The sequence below is a fragment of the Aulonocara stuartgranti genome, assembly GCF_965226115.1.
Source record: "Aulonocara stuartgranti genome assembly, chromosome: 19".
In the NCBI taxonomy this organism is placed as follows: Eukaryota; Metazoa; Chordata; class Actinopteri; order Cichliformes; family Cichlidae; genus Aulonocara; species Aulonocara stuartgranti.
In genome coordinates, this window is record NC_138955.1 from 2445432 (window position 1) to 2465076 (window position 19645).

General features: G+C 40.7%; 1 protein-coding gene across 2 annotated transcripts; it reads left to right on the forward strand.

The window, feature by feature from the left end:
* Positions 1 to 1755: 1755 nt before the first annotated feature.
* slc35f4 (solute carrier family 35 member F4) lies at positions 1756 to 17808 on the forward strand. 2 transcript variants are annotated; one of them, XM_082515267.1, is made up of 7 exons: positions 1756 to 2165; positions 14603 to 14903; positions 15072 to 15291; positions 15384 to 15509; positions 15598 to 15790; positions 16451 to 16540; positions 17090 to 17808. In XM_082515267.1, the coding sequence occupies exons 1-7, from the start codon at positions 1937 to 1939 to the stop codon at positions 17329 to 17331; spliced, it is 1401 nt and encodes a 466-aa protein (XP_082371393.1). In that variant the 5' UTR covers positions 1756 to 1936; the 3' UTR covers positions 17332 to 17808. The 2 variants fall into 2 exon arrangements, with proteins under 2 accessions (XP_082371393.1, XP_082371394.1); XM_082515268.1 differs by lacking the exon at positions 1756 to 2165 and adding an exon at positions 10113 to 10597.
* Positions 17809 to 19645: the final 1837 nt, after the last annotated feature.

Sequence of the window (19645 nt, forward strand, 5' to 3'; positions counted from 1 at the left end):
AGATCACTTTGCGATGACACTTTCATAAAACACAGAGCACGAGCATTTAAAATCCAAAATGCCAGGCCTTGCATTGTAACAGTTCATGCATAAACTGCTTTCTTAATGTGGGTTATAGCTGCAAAGACTTTTAATAAGCTTGCTGCTGTCAGAGAGCAATTTTCCCCCTGAGCTGAACTCTTCTTCATGCATTAACAGCTGACAGAAAATAGTAACTCTGACGAGCACCTCAGACATGAAAGGGCACAAACTAATGCAAAATTTGCTACTGTAGCCGTTTAGATATTGTATTGCATAAACTATACAGTAATGTAACAAAAGTAGACACATGAAGAAAACTTTTTTTAAACTTTTTTTGGATTGAGCTGCACAGACTTGTAAGAAAGTGTCCAATAATAAATTAGCAATTCTCACAAAAAGGCAAGGAGAAAGTTTCTGGGCATTGGCATTTCATTGTTGTAGCCACAAAGCTGTCCATGAACTGAATGTGTGAGATAAGTGCTTTGGAGTGCAAACAAACTGAAACAAAAGAACATGAGGTGGAGATTGGTTTAGTAAGTAAGACAGGGGGAGGAAGCACTTCTGCCGTCCAAGGGCATCATAAACCCCAGCATGTGTCTGCACAACAATGCCAACAGGGGCACAAATTCTCCACACACTGGGAATCGATTTCACACAGAGAGGGGAGGACTTGGAAAAGAGGCGTATCGCAGAGACACTGAAATACTGCATCTTGTGTTACTGGATTTGGAGCCCAGTTTTCTGAATGTTTTTTTTCCCCAAGTATCTGCAAGCTGGGAGATCCAGTCAAGTGGAGCTTTCCTGAGCCAGCACAAGAACCTGTGGCCAGCTGAGGAAAAGAGATTGTTCTGGGGGTTTACCTTAGAATAAAATTCATAATAAGCGCTTGAAAATTGTAAGAAAAAAACTTGACTGGCTATGGTGAGCAGCAGTGTGCACAAACTTCATAATCTGTGAGCTTTTACACTAAAAGAAAAACATTTTACACAAAGGCTGACAATAAGAAAAATAACACACATTTAAGGGCCCACAGCAGTGAGACAAACCTGTGCCAAACACACACGCATGTTTTATTAACAACAAACACAAAAGTCAGTGAGAGGTCCAGGATTAGTCCACAAATAACAGAGAGCCAGAGGGGGTAGTGAATACGTGCTGAAAATAGAGTCAAAAATAAACTGCTTGTGGTCTTTTAAAAGATATTTTTGTGTTGGGTTAAACGAGAAGTTACGATTTATTTAATCAGTTTCTGTCTGATGTGTCCCCCGGCACCCAGCTGTAGACCGATTGATTTTTTATATTCCTAAAATAAAGCCCCTTCTTTCTTCAGTAGAACTCGATAAAGAGACGAAGGAGAAGAGAAGGAAACAAAAGCGCATGCCAGCCATCAACTGAAATATAACAGCGATACCAAGGGGAAGTCAAAAGATCCACTACCCCCAAATAATTGAAAAATACAATTTAGCTGTTTCATTAAACTGAAATGACCGATGCAATACGGTATATTATAGAGATATCATGAAATAAAAAAACGCATTAGAGTAACTAATTACTGAAAACTCGTTTTACTGATTATTTTAACCACGTTGCTTTTTTATTTCATTTTATAGATACTGCTATAAGCGGACTCTGCTCTTCATCGCTGATCGCAGCCAAGTTTGCCGTCTCTTGTTTTATTAAACACGCATAAAAACGCATGTGATAGTAGTGACACGCCCCCTGGTGTTTCACGGCTGCCAGGCTGCTTGAGTTTGATAACCTTGCTCTGCGTCCGAGAGCATCACTGAAGGAATGTGGATGTGGGTCTGGATGCCTTCCTCATGCTGCTAATTGTTGATGCAGCCCCGGAGGTCTCTCGCATGGTTATCAAGGCTCGTCCCCGGTCTCATCTCATCTCCTCCCGCTCAGACCTACAATGATGAGCACCGAGACTGTTTTTGAGAGTGGAGACCAGCCTTGTATTCGGCTGGAGCCCCTGAAGAGCACACACTTGCCGGGCAAGTCGACGCCGACCGGTGGCAGCTGCGCTGTCTTCACGGACAGCAGCCCCAAAGCGACAGCCAACGGACTGCACGACATTGAGGACCGGATTCTGAGGATCACCGGCTACTACGGCTACAACCCGGGATACTCCAGTCATAGAAGTGAGTGAAAAGATGCCAAAAAAGAAAAAGAAAAAAAAGAAAAAGAAAGTAGTCTGGTGTAGTCATTTGTTGATGTGACAGGTTCACGCATTTATTAGGCAAGTGTGATACTGCGTAAATTAAAGACTGTGGGAAAACGGTGCTGCCTATCAAAGCATGTTATAGCTGCCAAAAGCAAAAATGCTTGTAATTCGGTGTTTGGAAGAAACAGTGTACAATTGCCAAATCTTTTAAATTCTAATTAGGCCTTGTGCAAAATTGGTTAATGAAAACTGGATTTTAATTGTGGCTGTTAAGGAGCAGCAGAGTGTCCATCTCTGCCACTGTCAGCTGGAGGGTGGGTGATGAGCTGGCCCGTCCATCTCTGTTAGTGAGGGGGAGGTGGGGGTAAGGGGGCAGAGAGAGGCATACGAACCAAATGTAGCGCTGCGAGACAATGCAGTTACACAGCAAAGAGCCATGCAGTTAAGTGACTGCTTGAACTGTACTCTAAGGTTGCCAGCTATCGAGCGCTCACATTCCCCACATTGGCGAAGGCTGTGAACAGTCACTCCCAATCAATTGTTTATTAAATCTCACAGCTTCTCCTGTGATGGATGGGAATATTACCAGCTATCTCCTGGCATGCTTCAAATACAGCAGTGCGTGTATGTGTTAGCTAAGCTTCTCTATAATTTTCTTCTTGTCAAAGAGGTTTTGATTTGTGTCAGGCATTGCTCTGAATTTGCTGACATTGAGACAATGGCTGTGATTGGAGAAGAGAGCTGATGGTGCACTTTGTTCAGGGATGATCTTTAGAAAACTTGCCCTCCGGTTTTGTTCGAGTGTTGCCATTGGCAGCGGGATTATGAGAGAGAAAAGTGGGGAGAAAAGCACTAAGCTCTTTGAAAAGCCAATCAGTGCTATCATAAATGGCTCTATAGTAATGAAGTGAGGTGAGAGGAGGAGGATTTGACAAGGCCTAAAGCACAGGCACAGATTCACCTTTGTGTTGCATAATTGGCCTAACCACTACGATTTTATGTCGTTTCTCTTTTAAAGGGATTTTTTCCCGTTAAACAAATTCCCCAAAATGCAGCTGGTCATCATGTGAGTGTCTTGACATTCAGATGCTGAGACCCTTAACCTCAATTAAATTGGGCACGCAACAGCGGCTCCCTAACATCTCCCTCTGGCTGCTACATAAAAGTTCAAACATAAATTCCTGACTTAAATACACATGCAGGAAAACGATGTGCTCTCAATGTTATGGCTTCCCTGCTCTGTGATATACGGTGACAAATCTATTTGAAATCTCAAAGGAAATACCGCCATGCTGATAGGGTCTCATTTAATCGAGAACAGTTCCAGCTGAGGCTCTTTCAGATCAGCTCGGAGCATCTCAATGGCTTTTTAGATAGAGGCTGCGGAAAGAAAAAGCGAAATGAGCCTGTCTTTCATTAACCGCCTCCTGTTTATCAGGGGTGTCAGTTGCAGTAGATTAACCATGAACGCAATCACACATTTTACTTGAGAATGTGTCTACTTGTCTGGATTAATCTATTGAAAGAACACCTGATTAATCAGGAGCAGTCCAAACTTTCAATTGAAGACAGATTGAACAGTTCAGAGGCTTCTGATACAGCACCAGAGTTATGTAACCAGTCCTGAATGACTGGCTCTAATAAATAAAGTATTTTGTATTTTAGAAGCTTGAAGTAGCACTGGCATCATTGATATTTACTTCTAGTTTTTAAATAGTGCAAATATTCCGATGTATATCGCAGAAGGCTGAGATGATAAGGTGCTGTTGCTGATTACTGATTGGCCAGTAAAAAGAGTTTTTTTTTCTGATTATTGAAAGATTGTTTTAGCTATTTTTAAATAAAAATGCCAACATGAAGAACAGTAGGCATTTTCATTATTTTCTGACAACACAGGCTAAATTATTCATCATCTATTTCTGCAAAAAAAAAAGAAGAAGAAAAAAAGAAAAACAAAAAATAATCATCAAATTAAACAATAATGAAGATCAGTATCTGGTGAGGCTCTGGTTTCCAGTTTTTGCAGCCTTGAGTCTGTTATTCTATCGTCTATAATATTCTGTACTTGTGAAAATGAAAGATGGGGTGCTGTCTGTGATATTATTTGAAATATAGGGAGCAGGTGTGGATTGCAAGAGCCGTACCAAGGTTATAAAAGATCAGTCAGAAGGTTTTTTTTGACCTGAAAGACATTTCCCATTTTTTAGATAAATCCGTTTCCCCTGTTTTTTTCCATCTATCAATCAAATGAATGAAAGTCCATACAAGGTGCTCTCCAGTGCAGCTTGTCAGTGTTTTTCCTGTGTTTACAGCTCTTAAACACGTAGCTGCTAATCTGACAAAATTTTATTTGCACATCATCATCCTGCTAATTCTTCTTCTCTTTCTTTGCTGCGTCTTGCTGCCTGAAAGCATTGCACTCAAGTACTGTGGTTTGTTTACACTTTGAATCACATGTCCCTCAAGCTGGTGAGTATCATTTTCCATAAAGGACAAGACAAAGGAGCACCTAAATAGAACAGAAGGCCTGTCCTGCCAAGCCTATGGCGTAATGATATATTTAGTAAGATCTTGTTGCCAGTTTGTTCGTATTGCCACTTGCCATCTGTGTTGAATTAGAAGATGCCTCTGAGGGGAATTGTGGACCACATTTGGAGACAAGGTCCGGACTCTAATGCATACAGTACAGTCATGACACAATGGCTGCATGCAGTGACAGAATCTGAGAGGGAAAAAGTAAATGCTTTTCTAAACAAGCAAGGTGCAATATCTCTTGATCCGCTACTTACATGGTTGCACAGCTATGAACGCGTGCTCCAGTGAGAAGCTGTAACGGAATCAATTTTTTAATGAGAAAATAAAAGGAAAGTAAATTCTAACAGAACAATGGTGTGTGAGGCAAATGCTTCCCCAGCACCTCCTGGAAAACATTGCTGTAATTTGCTGGGTGTCTTTTTTGAGGTGGTAATTTAGAAAAAGTGTGTAGTGCGTGTGCGCTCCCCGCTGGGTAAATAGGTACAGTGCAAGAGAAATTGCAGGTACTTGTAGTTGAAGTCCCACTCAGTACTGGACCTATATCTTTTTCACTGCAGGCGTCACAGTAAAGCAGGGGCACACCTGAGCACTCAGAAGGAAATTATATGGAGGAAGGGCAGGAAAGGCAACCATTTATCACAGAGCAGTGTGTTTTTATGTCTACTTCTGTCCACAGACAAAGTCTAGAAACATAAGGAAAGAAGACAGATGATGATTGTGAATCTATACATGCCTGTGAGTGTGCTTTAAAATCAGACAGTGTTCACACTAGATGAATATCCCTTTTCTTCCTCAAACATTCTGTATGTGCACATACTTATTTTGGACCGTCCCGTTCCCATGCCTGCTCACTCTGTGCTATTTATAGCCAGGCCAACGAATGGGATATGAGCTTTGCCTGAATGACTCCTGGAGTGCTGTTAGTCCTCAATGCTCCTGCAAAAGCACAGAACTAACCTGGGAGTAATGGGTGCAATATTTCTCCATGAGAGTTACAGAAGTGCTGACCTATTCTTGTGCGACTGTACACTCGATGTTGTAGTATTGCAGCCCATTTCAGGTGATAAAATTGAAGAAAAAAAAAAGAAAGATTTTTTTTTTAGCTCACCTCAGCAATTTATGGTTAGGAACTTTGTTTTGCAAGTATCTTGGGGCTATTGCAGAGATTATCGCCCACAAAGACACTTGAACCCCAGCTGCTCTGGATGCGTCTGTCACTGTGTGAGCGGGTTAATGGCTGTAGTGTAAAAGCCCTTTGAGTGATCAGTAAGAAATAAAGGAGCATATACATTACAGCCAACTGCTGTCATGCAAAGTAACATTACATAATATGGGAAGAGAGTATGTGTGTGTGCGTGCATTGCTGCTACACTGAGGTATGAGCTGCAGCCAAACATTGCCCTCTTGTGGTCTGTAAATCTAATCACATCAATAAATCTTTGTAAAAATGTTTCCATCATTTTTAAAAAGTCAGTGGGATTATTTGTTTGTGAACTGGACCAACAAAACAAACCCCAGAAATAATGACCAAGCCATATTTTATTAAAGTGTTATTAAATTCCCAAACTGATCTACTTAGTAAAGTCAGTATCTGTGGTGTTATTAATCAGGCGTACCCAAAGTTTCCACAGTCAAATGGCCATACACCACAGGTATGGGATGTCGGTGCATTTTACTTGGTTATTGGATTTAGTGATAGAGCACAAACAAAAGAAGAAAGCAGCATGGGTCTGGGTGTCTGTTTTGTGTGTGTGTGTGTGTGTGTGTGTGGGAGGGGGGTGACATTTACTTACAAACAAGCTCAACTTGCTTAACATAGAAGAACATTAACACTCGTGTAGGTTTTCAATGTCTACATGAAATGAGAACAACAAAATATAATAAAACAAAGCAAAAAGACCCCAACAAAAAACGAACAAAACCAAACCAATTGAGTGTAGGTCTGTGTAGACAAAAAATAAATAGTTCCCACAGTAACAGACTGAACCCACTAAACTCACAGTAATAGCCATATCCTTGCTTTGACGCTTTGGGGTCCACAGGGACTAAGTAAAGCGCTATACAAATACAGGCCATTTACCATTTTTTTACCACTTTGTTCAGTTGGCTCAGAAGGACAAATCCTATTAATTGTGAATGCTAACTGGGCCTAGTTTAACACACACTGATGTTGATATTTTAAAATGTACTTTGTTATTGTTTTAATATAAAAAAATCACCATAACTTTGACTGCGTAGTGCAGAAATGTGAGTGACTCAACCCTTTAAGGCTTGGAGAAAATTGTCTCTTTAAGAGTTTTTTTCCCCGTGTTCCTGTCCCACCTGTAATGCAGCCAATCATATTTACCACTAGATGTCCTCATCTTCAAATGTTCTCAGTACCTTGGGTTGAGTTGTTGAGGTACCGTGTCTGGATACACACCTGAAATTTGTTCAAAGGCTTTTCAGCTAAAATTAGCGCCCTGTGCTCGTCGTCTTTGCTCCCGGACCTTGTTGAGATGTGATGAGTAACAGAGAGGTGCTAAAGACAAAGACCCGTCTACTGCAAACTGTCGAGCATTAGTTAATCTGAATGACAAAAGAGCTTGAATGGGTCGAGTGCGTCAGTGTGCACAGGAGACTGTGTTGCTATGGAGGTAAAGAGGGAGGATGCTGTGGTATACTGTGCTTTGATCAGTTATGCTTGCAGACCATTTTGTTATATAGACACACTTTCCATTTTATTAGCTACTCTAAAAAGGGATTATTATTAGAATTTTTTCTGTCTTTCTTTCTTAGTTAGAGAGTTATTGAATGATTGAAGTTCATGTATGGTTTGCTTGAATTGTAGAATAAAATGCAGATATGTTGTAAAGGTCTGATGGGAATGAATGATCAGTAACTTTCCTCTCAGCAGTAACAAAAAAGAAAGCATCCAAAGTTAGATGTAGGCCGAACAGTATAGTAACGCAGGATAGAGAAAGCAATAATCTTCTTAAAACTTAGAGTTGTTAGTCCAATATTTGAGATTGAACTGTGACAAGAGGTATTTCTCTTAATCCGATACTGATTCGAATCCCAGGATTTGCTGACTGGGTCGCTCCTCTGTCCCCTCAGTGTCTAGGTGTTGGCTCCTCTCATCAGCAGGTCTATTTTTACATTTAACCCTCCAGCTTGTCCCTGGATTACGTATTCAGTCCTGCTTGTCACACATTAAATGTGCAAACATTTTAAAACAATGCTGATTCTGGTTGCATAATTTAAAGCATTAGTATTCTTGTTACACTCATTCTGTAACTGGGTGACCCCAGGGAATAAATGTGCCTGCATCACAACGTCATCCTAAAACTGAAAGTAGAGAAGTGCTTTTTTCAAAGTGTTGAACTCTAACAGATGAATTACCATAATGTTACTGGAACGTGGCCCCAAATTTTCAGTGTCTTTTTGTCACTTGCAAGAAACAGCCAAACAATAACTGTGCTGTTTTCTATTCTCTCGCAGCCTGAAGAATGCACAACAAATACTCTGATCTGTTATGCCCTTTGTAGCTTTGCCAGATCTTTGGCTGATCAGCATTTGAAACGGGAGGCAGACGTTAACAGAAATCCTGGAGCAGACATGCTGCAAATAGCTTTCAGTATTCACAGCCAGCCAACTTAGGCAAAAATCACATTGCAGTTACTGTACTGAGTGGTTCCCCTGTTTCCTGTTTCTTGGGTCACATTGCTCCTGGTCTTGCTTCTCCAATTCAGATTTTACTGTAAGATTTCATAGTAATATTTATTACTGGCTGCATCGCCTCATGTGTCTGACCGCATATACTTTGGCACTGATATGTTGTTGACGTAGAGGCCAGAGTGATATTTAGGTCCATTAAATCTTCAGGTAGATAAACCACAGCATCAGATTGAATAACTGCATGGCTTTCCTTGAAATGGAAACTCCTGACCAACTATAATCCTGAGCCTGACTCACAAACGCTATTCCGATCATCAACATAGCTGCTGATGAGGGTTTCCCTTGACTGTGCAGCAGTGACGGATAAAATATTAAAATCCTTCGTTAAAGTACCAGCATATAATAAATAAATAAACAGCTAACATCCACAGAAATTTCTGCATAAATAAAGAAATTCTTATCAAAAGTGCTTACAGTGATTATGGATTTTTTTTAAGAACCACACTACAGTGATTTATCATAAATGGACATTTGTTGAATTTTTAAAATTAGGACTGACTTGTAGGAAAGTGTTTTCATTTTCTTGGTAAGGTGGCCCTGAGAGGTCAAACATAATACAAACTGAGAAGCTTCTGAAGTGACAGAAACCAAAACACGGAAAGGATCGCACTGAGACGCACTTAAAAGACGCTGTGGATTCATTTGTGTTGTAAGGGAGAAAAATGTGATTCATATAATACACAAAACACACTTCTGTTGTGATTCGTACATTTTCTTTTCCATTTCTCCTTTGTTTTCTTCAACTTGTTTTGTGTGTTTTTGTAGAGTTTCTGTACTTGCTGGCCTTTTCTTACGTTGTAATGCGTTTGACCTCTCCGGCCCACCGTATCTTGGTGATCTATGTGTTATGTAGAGTCTTTTCTTACCTTCTGCCTTCAAGTAAATTTGGTACAATGGAACGACACAGAGGGGAAGTACCTCTGCTTTGCTTAACCTGATTTCTTACATGCATGAAATTATAAGAATAACAGAATTCCATCCAAGTCAGCAACAGATAACCAGTGTGATTCTTCATTTAAGTAAACAGATACAGAACACTGTAAGTGATTGTTTTACTAACTCGTAATGTATTCTGCTTTAAATAACTCAGATTCAGATTGTAGAATATGGAAATAACGCGTGAGTACCGTGCAATAATAAAATGCAAACATATAGTAGTGGAGTGTGGATTATGTGGGTAAAAAGGCCTATTTTCCCTCTGAGAGAACTAAGATGACCTCTGTGCACAACAGGATTTAAATGCCTGGGATTGTCATGTATTCTTTTGTAGTATGCACATGGTTTTTGCCTTTTTCATATCGTCGTTCAATTGACTAATGTGTCAGGGTTTGAGGCAACAAGACGGAGAGAGCTCTACTAATAATATGACTCTCAAGGGGTAGTCAAGAGCAGGAGAGGTGCCAAGGAAAGAGAGAGGCATTGCAAGACAGAGGGCAAGAGTTTGTACAGGGGGGGAGATTAAAGAGAGAGAGAGATGGAAAAAGTAAGGAGAGCCTTGTCAGGTAGAAAAGAGAGGGGAGGAGGAAAAGAGCTAGCACAGCTAGCACAGCATAAATTTGCCTGAGCTGCTTGGTTACCTTCCAAACAAAGCTGCTGATTTGCGGAGCAAAGGAAGAGGAGGTAAAAGTGAGTGAGACAGACACGAAAAGAGGAGGGGGAGGATAGAAAGAGATGAGGGGAGTGATTGCACCATGCCACACACACTTGAAGCTCAGTCTCCCTTGGAGACACTGGCAGAGCTGGATCACGGCATGATAGAGCAACTGTAGGGTCTCCACTTCGCTACACTTCCACTTCGCTATCACCACTGAGCTGTGGCACTATACAGACGTGCTGGGCTAGAGAGGAACAGAGAGTCAGGACTTGAGTCCTGGAAGGAGACTAAAGATTTGACAGAGACCTAGGAAGAGGAGGAGGAGGCAGTCAAGAGTGTGAAGAAAAAGCGGAGGAGTCGGGAGTCTGAGGATGCACGGAGCGAGCTGAAGGAGCTGCTGAGCTTGCAGCAGCAGCCAAGCAACACTTCTAAACTCAAATACACACTACTTCCAGGGGAGGACAGTGTGTGGTGCCCCCAGTGGAGGATGAAGAAGCACTCAGCCCGAGTGGCTCCTCTCAGCTCATACAGCACTCAGGTCCTGACCTGCCCTAACTCTGAAGGTAAACTGAAAGCTCCAAAGAGACACAAGATGCCATTTATACTGTACTGGAGTATACTGTATGCATTGTGTGTGTAAATAGAAAAATAAGATACGACAAAGTACTTAACTTTTATTTTCAGGGTCACGAGTGACATTTTGTTTCCTACAACGCATCAAATACACCAAAGTGCCATGTAGAGTCTATAAGTCTTCATAGGAAATATTGAGATTTTAATAAATATGGACGTTTCCAAATTATATCCTGCTCCATTTACATGAGAGCAGCCTTTGGATCTAAAAACTGTTTGAATTTGAATACTGTAAAAAAAATGTTTTCTATTATTTCAGCCTCCTGGTAGCAGTGTAATGGTAATGGAGTGTGTAAAGCCTGTTGTTGTTCCCCCTCATCTGATTAAACATTTTAGCCCCCCACCTTTAACTCTGTTAACAGAGATTACTGTGATGCCACTAATCAACTTTTCATCAGCATCATGATATCCATGTCTCATCTTCAGGCCTAATTTGGATAAAGACTTAATGCGTTTTGACCTGAGCTAAGCTGGCTAAAAACTGCAGACAAGACTATGAGCCTCTTATTGGATTCAACGGGCCTCCATCAATCACTGCCGTGCAACATTAGTGGTGGCGATAAAGGAGAAAATGGATTAAAATGTGAGGTTCCAGAAGCATACTGCATCACGATGAATGGATAAATGGGTGCCGGTGGTGACTGATGCTATGCAGCACTGGGTTTTCTGCAATGAAGTGTTCTAGCACTTCCAAATACTCTGACTCCATGTCTGAACCGATATAAGCTACTGTGCATTTAACCTATAAAACTATAAAAAACCTCAAAATATTACACTTTTTTATCCCGAGTATCACTGCAGTGGATGCTTCTTTGACATGAGGAAATTAGCTTTTCTTGGGTTACATTTAACACACTGTTCATTTTATCCTGACTTGTAGATTTTAATATTTGTGCATGTATTCATTCTTTTATCCAATCACATTTTACCTACCAAAGCACCAAAACTGATCATCACTCACTTAAAAAACAAACAAACAAAAACACCCCAGCGCTAAGTAACTAATTATTCATCATGGACATACAGATACCTTAACACTACTAACCTTAAATTTGAGCTTTTCATAAAACTTGCCCTGAGTTGGACTGAATTTACCTTCACTCCTGCAGTACTGTGTTGTCAGCCTGTGTTTAGCAGAGATTATTGTTTCCTTTGCAAAATTTTACCACCAATATTTGTCAGCAATAATACTGTCTGCTATGAGAATACAATTTTGGCAATGGGAGCAACTTTTATGAGACAGGGGAATAGTAGAGTTATAATATTACTGCGTCTTGGCATCAGATGAGCCTGTTGTGGCTTTTACCTCAGGACAGAAAAGCTTGCATCTGACACTAAAAGCTTTAGGTTTTGTCGGTGCTGTGAAACACAAACCATCCTGCTGTGTGGATGAAGAAAAACAGACCTAAAGTAAAAAAAAAAAAAAAATTAAAATAAATAAAAGAGCTGCTTCTCTATTGCAGAAATATCGGATCTCAGTTTTTTCCACTTAGCAACCACCAGGTTCATTAGTTTGATTAAGAACCCTTGCTGTGACAGAATGCAATTAAATGAAATCCCTCGATGATCCTGCAGAAACTGTATCGACGGTGAGCTTTTTGCCTTTAACACATCCCCTGAATAGAAACAGTTTAAGTGCTGTTCTCCCGCGAGCGTTTTTTGTGGTGGGGGTTGAACTCATTATTACTTTTGAATTGTTGGGTGCTAAATAATATTTTTCTTTTGCACTTTGAAGGCTCGTAAAAGCCTTCAAAGTGTAAGTGGTCATTGAAGAATTTTCCACTCTGCACCGTGGACAGATGGTCAGTGCTGCAGCAATGCAGTGTTGGAAAATACATTCACGTGAGCTTTATTGGAGCTACTTTACTCGGGTGTTTCCATTTTATGCTAAATTTGTAATATGCCTCATTCCACAGTTTTTTTGTTTGTTTTTTTACACCAATACATTAACTAGAAAGCTCACTGGTGCTTTGCAGTTGAAAAACAAGTTATTTGTCTATAATGAGGAATGCTTTTTTTCTTTTAAAACACTCATTTGGTTTCATCTAAATAATTGTTTGAGGCCCAGACTGGAATAAAACTGTATTACTATAAAAAATATATATTTGTTAACTTCCCCATTACCTGTACCCTAAAGCACAGCTAGCCTGCCTAGAGATTACTACACTCAAAAAAATATTTGTTCCCTAATTCTGACTTTAATTAATTTGATTACATCTAAATTTTACAATTTGAAATGTTAAATTTAATGGAACCAGGTCAAATGAAATTTGACTAGCATATATTTTTCTTTTATTTATTATAGTTACATTTTACTTTAAATCATTACTTTGTGTTTTAGTGTACTGAGCATTGAAAAACATGTTTTTTTCTTCTTTCTAACCCCATTTAGCATCTTTTTCTGCAGTGAACTAAAATCTTTAAAGGAACACAAAGTATAATGCATATAAAGTTAAGTTAAAATGCACTGATGTATCACTAATGCAAAAGTTGATACTGATACTCAGTTTAGGGAAACCAATTTTCTTCAGAGTGCCTCCTTTCATGTGATGCTAAGTACATGTAGAGGATAATACACTGATACGATCTTAAATGCAGGACTTTTAATTGCAAAGGAGCATTTTTATGTTCTTATTTTTTTACTTCTATCCTTGAACTGATTGAAGACGGCTGCCAGTAATGACTGTGTCCAATCTGCAATTTTATAATCTCTTGGGCAGTTTTTCAACAACTGAGTGCCGGCGATGATCTCATGCACTTATAAAGGATATATACCACGTTTGGCAAGACTTTTGATTGTTTTATGAAGTTACTCATCAACTTACTTTCAAAGTTTGGTGACGTTTTCCTCTGTTTGCATCCTGTAAAAAGAAGGAATGGATTTTAAAACACATACTGGCATCTGATCACATAAGGAACTTTACAAAAACTAAACTTCTACCAGCTGTCCTACTGATAAAATGGCTGTTTGATCAAAGAGTTTGCTCTTCACACACTGTGTTACAGCTTCTTTTGATGTAAGAAATGATTATTTACTGCACTTGTTGGTACAATCCATTTCCAGTACACGTCACTGACTTGTGCTCCCATTGCTTGACATCCTGCTGAGGTCTTTTTGCAGATAACAAACAGAAGACTATCGCATGCAATAATGAGCACCCCTGTGTTGTGAAGAGGAGAGCTACTACTGCTACACGTTCTAGTGTGGTTGCAGGGCTCTGGTGTCTGTGGCGGAAATGGCAGAGCTTTAGGTGCTGAGCTAGCAAACAGCCAGCACATGTCATCTTTTATTCCTGCCCTGGTGTAAATTGATCACACTGTTGAGAGGTAAAGAACAGATCTGAGCTCACACACATCCCACTTTGCTTTCTCTGATCGTCCATAAAGGCACTGGGACATACGTATCATTTAACCTTTGCAATTTGGATGTTCCAGTAAAGTTCCAGTAAATTCCTTTTCACAGCAGCGATACAAGAACAGTGTCCCATGAGCACCAAGGTTGGCCTGACTTTCATGTTGACTGTCATGTGGTTAGGTTTACTTTTGCTCTCTGGGCATCCGGTTTCTGTGCACATCTGGCTACAAAGGGAGTACAGTACATGCTGCATCATGAGGCAACCAAGCTATTTATGGCATGTGCAGCGTGCACCGTGTTAACCCGATGCATTTTAAACGGAGCCTCAATTGTGCCACCACAGCAAGAAAGGCAAACTGAGGCAGTGATCACTAAGGACGACTGATCGATGAAGCTCATGTGCTGGAACCCAGTCAGGAAGCCACAATGCAGGCAGCACTGAAGTCTATATATAGTGGTGCAAAAAATACAAAAGTTGTTAAGTTTAAACTCATTATACTAATCAAAATTATTCAGATGAAATCTGATGCTAGCTGTGGATTTCCTTTAATTTTTCTCCCCCCTTCTTGACTCTCATCAGGAGAGGATGGCTCGGAATCTCACGCAGAGACACCAGGAAGTGAGACCAGTATGGAGAGCCAGTCCTTCCATACGTGCGCCAACACGGCTCTGAAGGTGCTGGGTGGTTTGCTGATGGTGCTGTGTGTTTCCTCCTCCTGGGTGGGTACCACTCAGGTGGTGAAGCTGACCTTCCAGTCATTCTCCTGTCCCTTCTTCATCTCCTGGTTCAGCAGCAACTGGAACATCCTCATCTTCCCCATCTACTACTCGGGACATGTCGTCACCACACGGGAGAAGCAGACCCCCATCCAGAAATTCAGGTAAACCTCATTTAAGAAGTTTTAAGAAGCCAAGTGTGATATCTGAGTATTAAACCACCCTCAAGCCTGTGAGAGCCAAACAACCATCATGTCCATTCTCTAAACACAGTCTTCCAAACAATGAAGCATTTCCATTCAGAAGACTTTACTGGTGTTTTTCTCTAACAGGGAGTGCAGCAAGCTCTTTGGGGAGGATGGAATGACTCTCAAGCTTTTTGTAAAGAGGACAGCACCCTTCTCAATCCTGTGGACACTGACCAACTACCTGTACCTCTTAGCCTTGAAGAAATTGACCGCCACTGATGTCTCTGCCCTCTACTGTTGCCACAAAGCTTTTGTTTTTCTCCTCTCATGGATTGTCCTCAAGGACCGGTTCATGGGTGTTCGGGTCTGTATGAAAACAAGAAGGAGATTGTTTATTACCTGTTTAACACAAGCTTTTACTACTTCAAAATGTGTCATCTATGTGTCTATGTGCAGATTGTGGCTGCCATAATGGCCATCACAGGTATTGTCATGATGGCTTATGCTGACGGTTTCCACGGTGATTCCTTTGTGGGTGTGGCATTGGCTGTGGGCTCAGCCTCAACTTCAGCTCTTTATAAGGTCAGACTTCCTCATAAGCCCGTTCCAGTCTGAGCTATGCTTGATTTTTGATTGCATCGTGTCAACTCTTTGTTTTCTCACCATCCAGGTGCTGTTCAAGATGTTCCTAGGCAGCGCCAACCTTGGAGAAGTGGCTCATTTTCTTTCCACCATGGGCTTTTTCAACCTCATCTTCATCTCCTGTGTGCCCCTCATCCTGTATTTCACCAGGGTAGAGCACTGGGGCTCACTCTCCTCACTGCCGTGGGGATACATGTGTGGACTGGCAGGACTGTGGCTGGGTGAGAGTGCATATACACCGGATGGTTTCATCCACATGTACAAACCATTTTGGATCATTTTAAGGCTTTTAGTATAACTATAGGGATTCATTTCTTATAGTTACCATCAGTCACTCGGTGGATATGATGTTTATATTGTCTGAATACAGGATCTGTAGGCAAAGGGCATTATTTTAAGTATCGGAAATTTTCCACTTTCCGTTTGTTGTCTGCTTTTAGCCCCAGTAATGGAACGTTAGCTATCGACTGACAACAATTTAGCTTTTTATTCGCTTTTTGAAATATATGTGTATTCATAAATAATGGTGAGTGGAAGGAAGTGTTCCATTATCCACTTTCCAGATAACCTGGCAAGACCATAAGCTACAAAATATTGGCCGCCATCCCCAGTGGCTAGGTCAGATAACTAAGCTAATGGGTTCCCAGATGAGACGTTTCACCTCTCATCCGAGAAGCTTCTTCGGTTCTTAGAGTCAGTGGTGGACAGTCCCAGATTTATGCCCACCATTTGACTCTTAGAACTGAAGAAGCTTCTCGGATGAGAGGTGAAACGTCTTCAAGCAACTTAAAGAAGTCCAGACGCTTTTCTTTCCAAGCTCCTTAGACAACGATGACCTGGATGACTGAGAACCTTCACAGAGTCTTCTGTTTCTTTTGCAGTGTTCAACATCCTGGTCCATGTTGGTGTGGTACTGACTTACCCCATTCTGATCTCTATAGGGACACTGCTCAGTGTGCCGGGAAATGCAGGTAAGGTTTCTATTATCTGCCATTCACTGATCATTTTGATGTAAAATAATATGATTGTAAAAAATGGAGTAAACGGCCACACATACTGTGGCGCTGTATTGAGAGGTCAGCATTTAGGGCCACTGTAGCAAACAGATTACACAGCAAGTCTGCCTCTTTTGTCCCGGAAACCCAATCATCAGTGTGCCTCGACAGATCCTGCAACCATCCTCTTGCTAAGGGAGGATCAGATTCCCAAGGCAACACAAATGCCTGCAGACGAGTTCTTTTCCTTAATGGTCTGTATGAAGGTCAGTGGGTTACGGGAACCTGTCCCAGGGCTCCAGACCACAAAGACACAGAGGATAAAGTGGATTGCTTGTGCTGATTATAAGCTGCATTTGTTACACTAATCCCCCTACAGCCGCACTGTCCTGTGGTTTATCTTACTTTATGTAATTAATCTCGATTTGATTGTGTTTCTCTCTCATCCTTCACACTCTCTATCCCCATCCTGCTCTCTGGCTCCCTCTTTTGTTCCCACCCATATTTATTCCCCTCTCACTCTAGCTGTAGATCTTTTGAAACATGAGGTGATCTTCAGTGTGGTGCGACTGGCTGCCACCTGCATCATCTGCCTGGGCTTCCTGCTCATGCTGCTACCAGAGGAATGGGACTCAGTCACTCTGCGTTTCTTGGCCACCATTGCGGACAAAAAGTCAGAGGACCACGGCGAGGAGCTCACAGACTCCAGCACCCACACTCGAAGCCGCAGTCGCGCAAATGGCACTGTCTCCATTCCCTTGGCATGACATGCTCTGATAGTAACCTCTGTTAACCAGTCTGGAAACTCCACATTTCTCCAGAGCCCACACTGGAGGTGTGGTGGGACGCTCAGTCCATGTGGACTCATCTATCAGGAAGTGAGGCAGTAACGTCTTGAACTTCAAACTTCACTCTGGAGACGCACTGTTTCTATCACTTCACAACAACAGGGGAAACTGAAAACATTTATGGATCATGCAACTTGAAAGAGCTGAAAGTGTTATTTACTTTCTTGACATACTTGCCGCGCTCCATCCCTCGCACGCACCCAAACCAAGAGCTGACTGGCTCCCCTTGAGATGCTCTGCAGACTGTATTCTGTGAATATAACTATCAGCGGGGCCAGTTTGGCTCAGTCTTACACATATTTATGATATTTATTTAGATCTGTATCAATAAGAGTAATAATTTTAAATCTTACTGAATAGCGTTATATAGAAGAATGATGATTATACTATGCTTAATGTACAGGATCTTTTGATTTTGTAATAAAAGTCTTAAAACCCACAAAAAAGCTGCATCTAACTGAGAATCACATGTATGTATTTCTAATATTTTTGGAAAAACTTCTAGCTTCAGAACTTTATTGCCTGGATAACTGAAAAGCATTCGTATACATTTATATACAGATAATGGTGCTGGAAAAGCTTCACATCCCAAAGACCAAAGCAACGGCTCCACTGTTTCTAAGCAAAGCTCTGACATGAGGTCACATTTTTGGTATTAATATTAGACTAATATTTTAGAACTGATAAACTGACTGTATATTTATTTGACACAAATAAATGTAAAAAAAATAAAAATAAAAAAAGCAAATGACTGCACCCTGAATCACATTATCAGCAGAGTAATATTAAAACATTTTTTTATTTAATCGAATCTTCTCTGCCATTACAAATTATTTACTGAATATATAATATTAGTCAAGCTAGTCTATAAAGATGGAAACAAGCCTATCAGAATGAACTAAAGCAGACTGTTGTCCCTTTGACCATTAACTGCTCATGGACAAGTATTTTTAGCAAAATTAAGTAGTGTGATTCATTCAGTATTAGTATTCTCTGTGTTGCTCTGATTCAGCAGTGATGACTTTCCAGAATTCTTCTCTTTGAGAATTACAATGCTTTTCCGTGCTGTTCTTCGCTTTCTCACACACAAATACACAATACACAGAAAACTGACAGTTAACTGTAATTTTTCCTTTTTCACAGATACACATGGTAAAAATGTCTAACAATGGTCAAAGCTCACGGGACATGGTTTCCTACAGACCATATGCTATGATCTTGTCACTGTGATTTTTTTTTAATATCTCATAACATGGTGAGAAACATGTTTTTCAAATAGTCCTACTGAGATCATCAGTAGGACTATTTGAAAAACAGACAATCCCAAGAGTCACACTACAGTGCTGTTATGGTGGAGCACAGTCAGTGAGTTGAAACCTCTAATGAAGCATTTGCTGAGATGACAGTTTCAGCTAAACGACTGTGGTGGCATTTTAACATATTAAAATAAATGATGTCGAAGAAGCAAAAGGAAAAAAATGCAATGTTCAAATTGTACTTTCATAATGGTCACTGGTATCCAGCTAGAAACTGATAAAACACATTAATCAGAGGGATCTTTTATAATCTTTAGCTGCAGAAAAAGTATTTTGTAAAATACATACAGTCATGCTTAAAAAAGTACAACTATATGCAGTCCTGTGAAAACACCCATAATGCCTGTATTGAAATAAAGAGGGTAAGTAGCAGTCAGGTGCTGCTATTCACACGCACTTGATTGTTTGATCATCAGCAAGTGTGAGCACCTCTATAAAAGCACAAGTTTTGGCAGTTTTGCTTGTATGGAGCATTCAGGCGTGCATCAATACAATTCGACAATTGTCCGAGGATACAAGAGCTACATCTCAGAGTTTACAGGCCTCGATTAGCATGTTAAATATTAAGGTTCATTGCAGTACAGTTAGAAAAACGCTGAACAAGTATGGCTTGTTTAGAAGGGTTGCCAGGAGAAATCCTGGTCGCATGGCTTAGGTTACATCTGAACAAACCACAAGACTTCTGGAACAACTGGACAATTTGGACAGACCAGACCAAAGTGGAGGGGTTCGGTGATAATGGACAGCGCCACATTTGGCAAAAGAGAAATGCAGCATGTCAGCTGAAACACCTCATACCAGCTGTCAAGCACGGTGGTAGAGGGGTGGTGATTTGGGCTTGTTTAGCAGCCACGGGACACGGGCACCTGCTGTCATTGATTGCTAAGATATTTTAGCAATACCTTTTATTTAAACAT

Bases quoted from the DNA above. Each gene is read 5' to 3' on its own strand.
- slc35f4 (XM_082515267.1), top strand. From the start codon at position 1,937: ATGATGAGCACCGAGACTGTTTTTGAGAGTGGAGACCAGCCTTGTATT. The intron at 2,166-14,602 runs GTGAGTGAAAAG...GACTCTCATCAG, and splicing joins GGGATACTCCAGTCATAGAA to GAGAGGATGGCTCGGAATCT. The intron at 15,292-15,383 runs GTCTGTATGAAA...GTCTATGTGCAG, and splicing joins ACCGGTTCATGGGTGTTCGG to ATTGTGGCTGCCATAATGGC.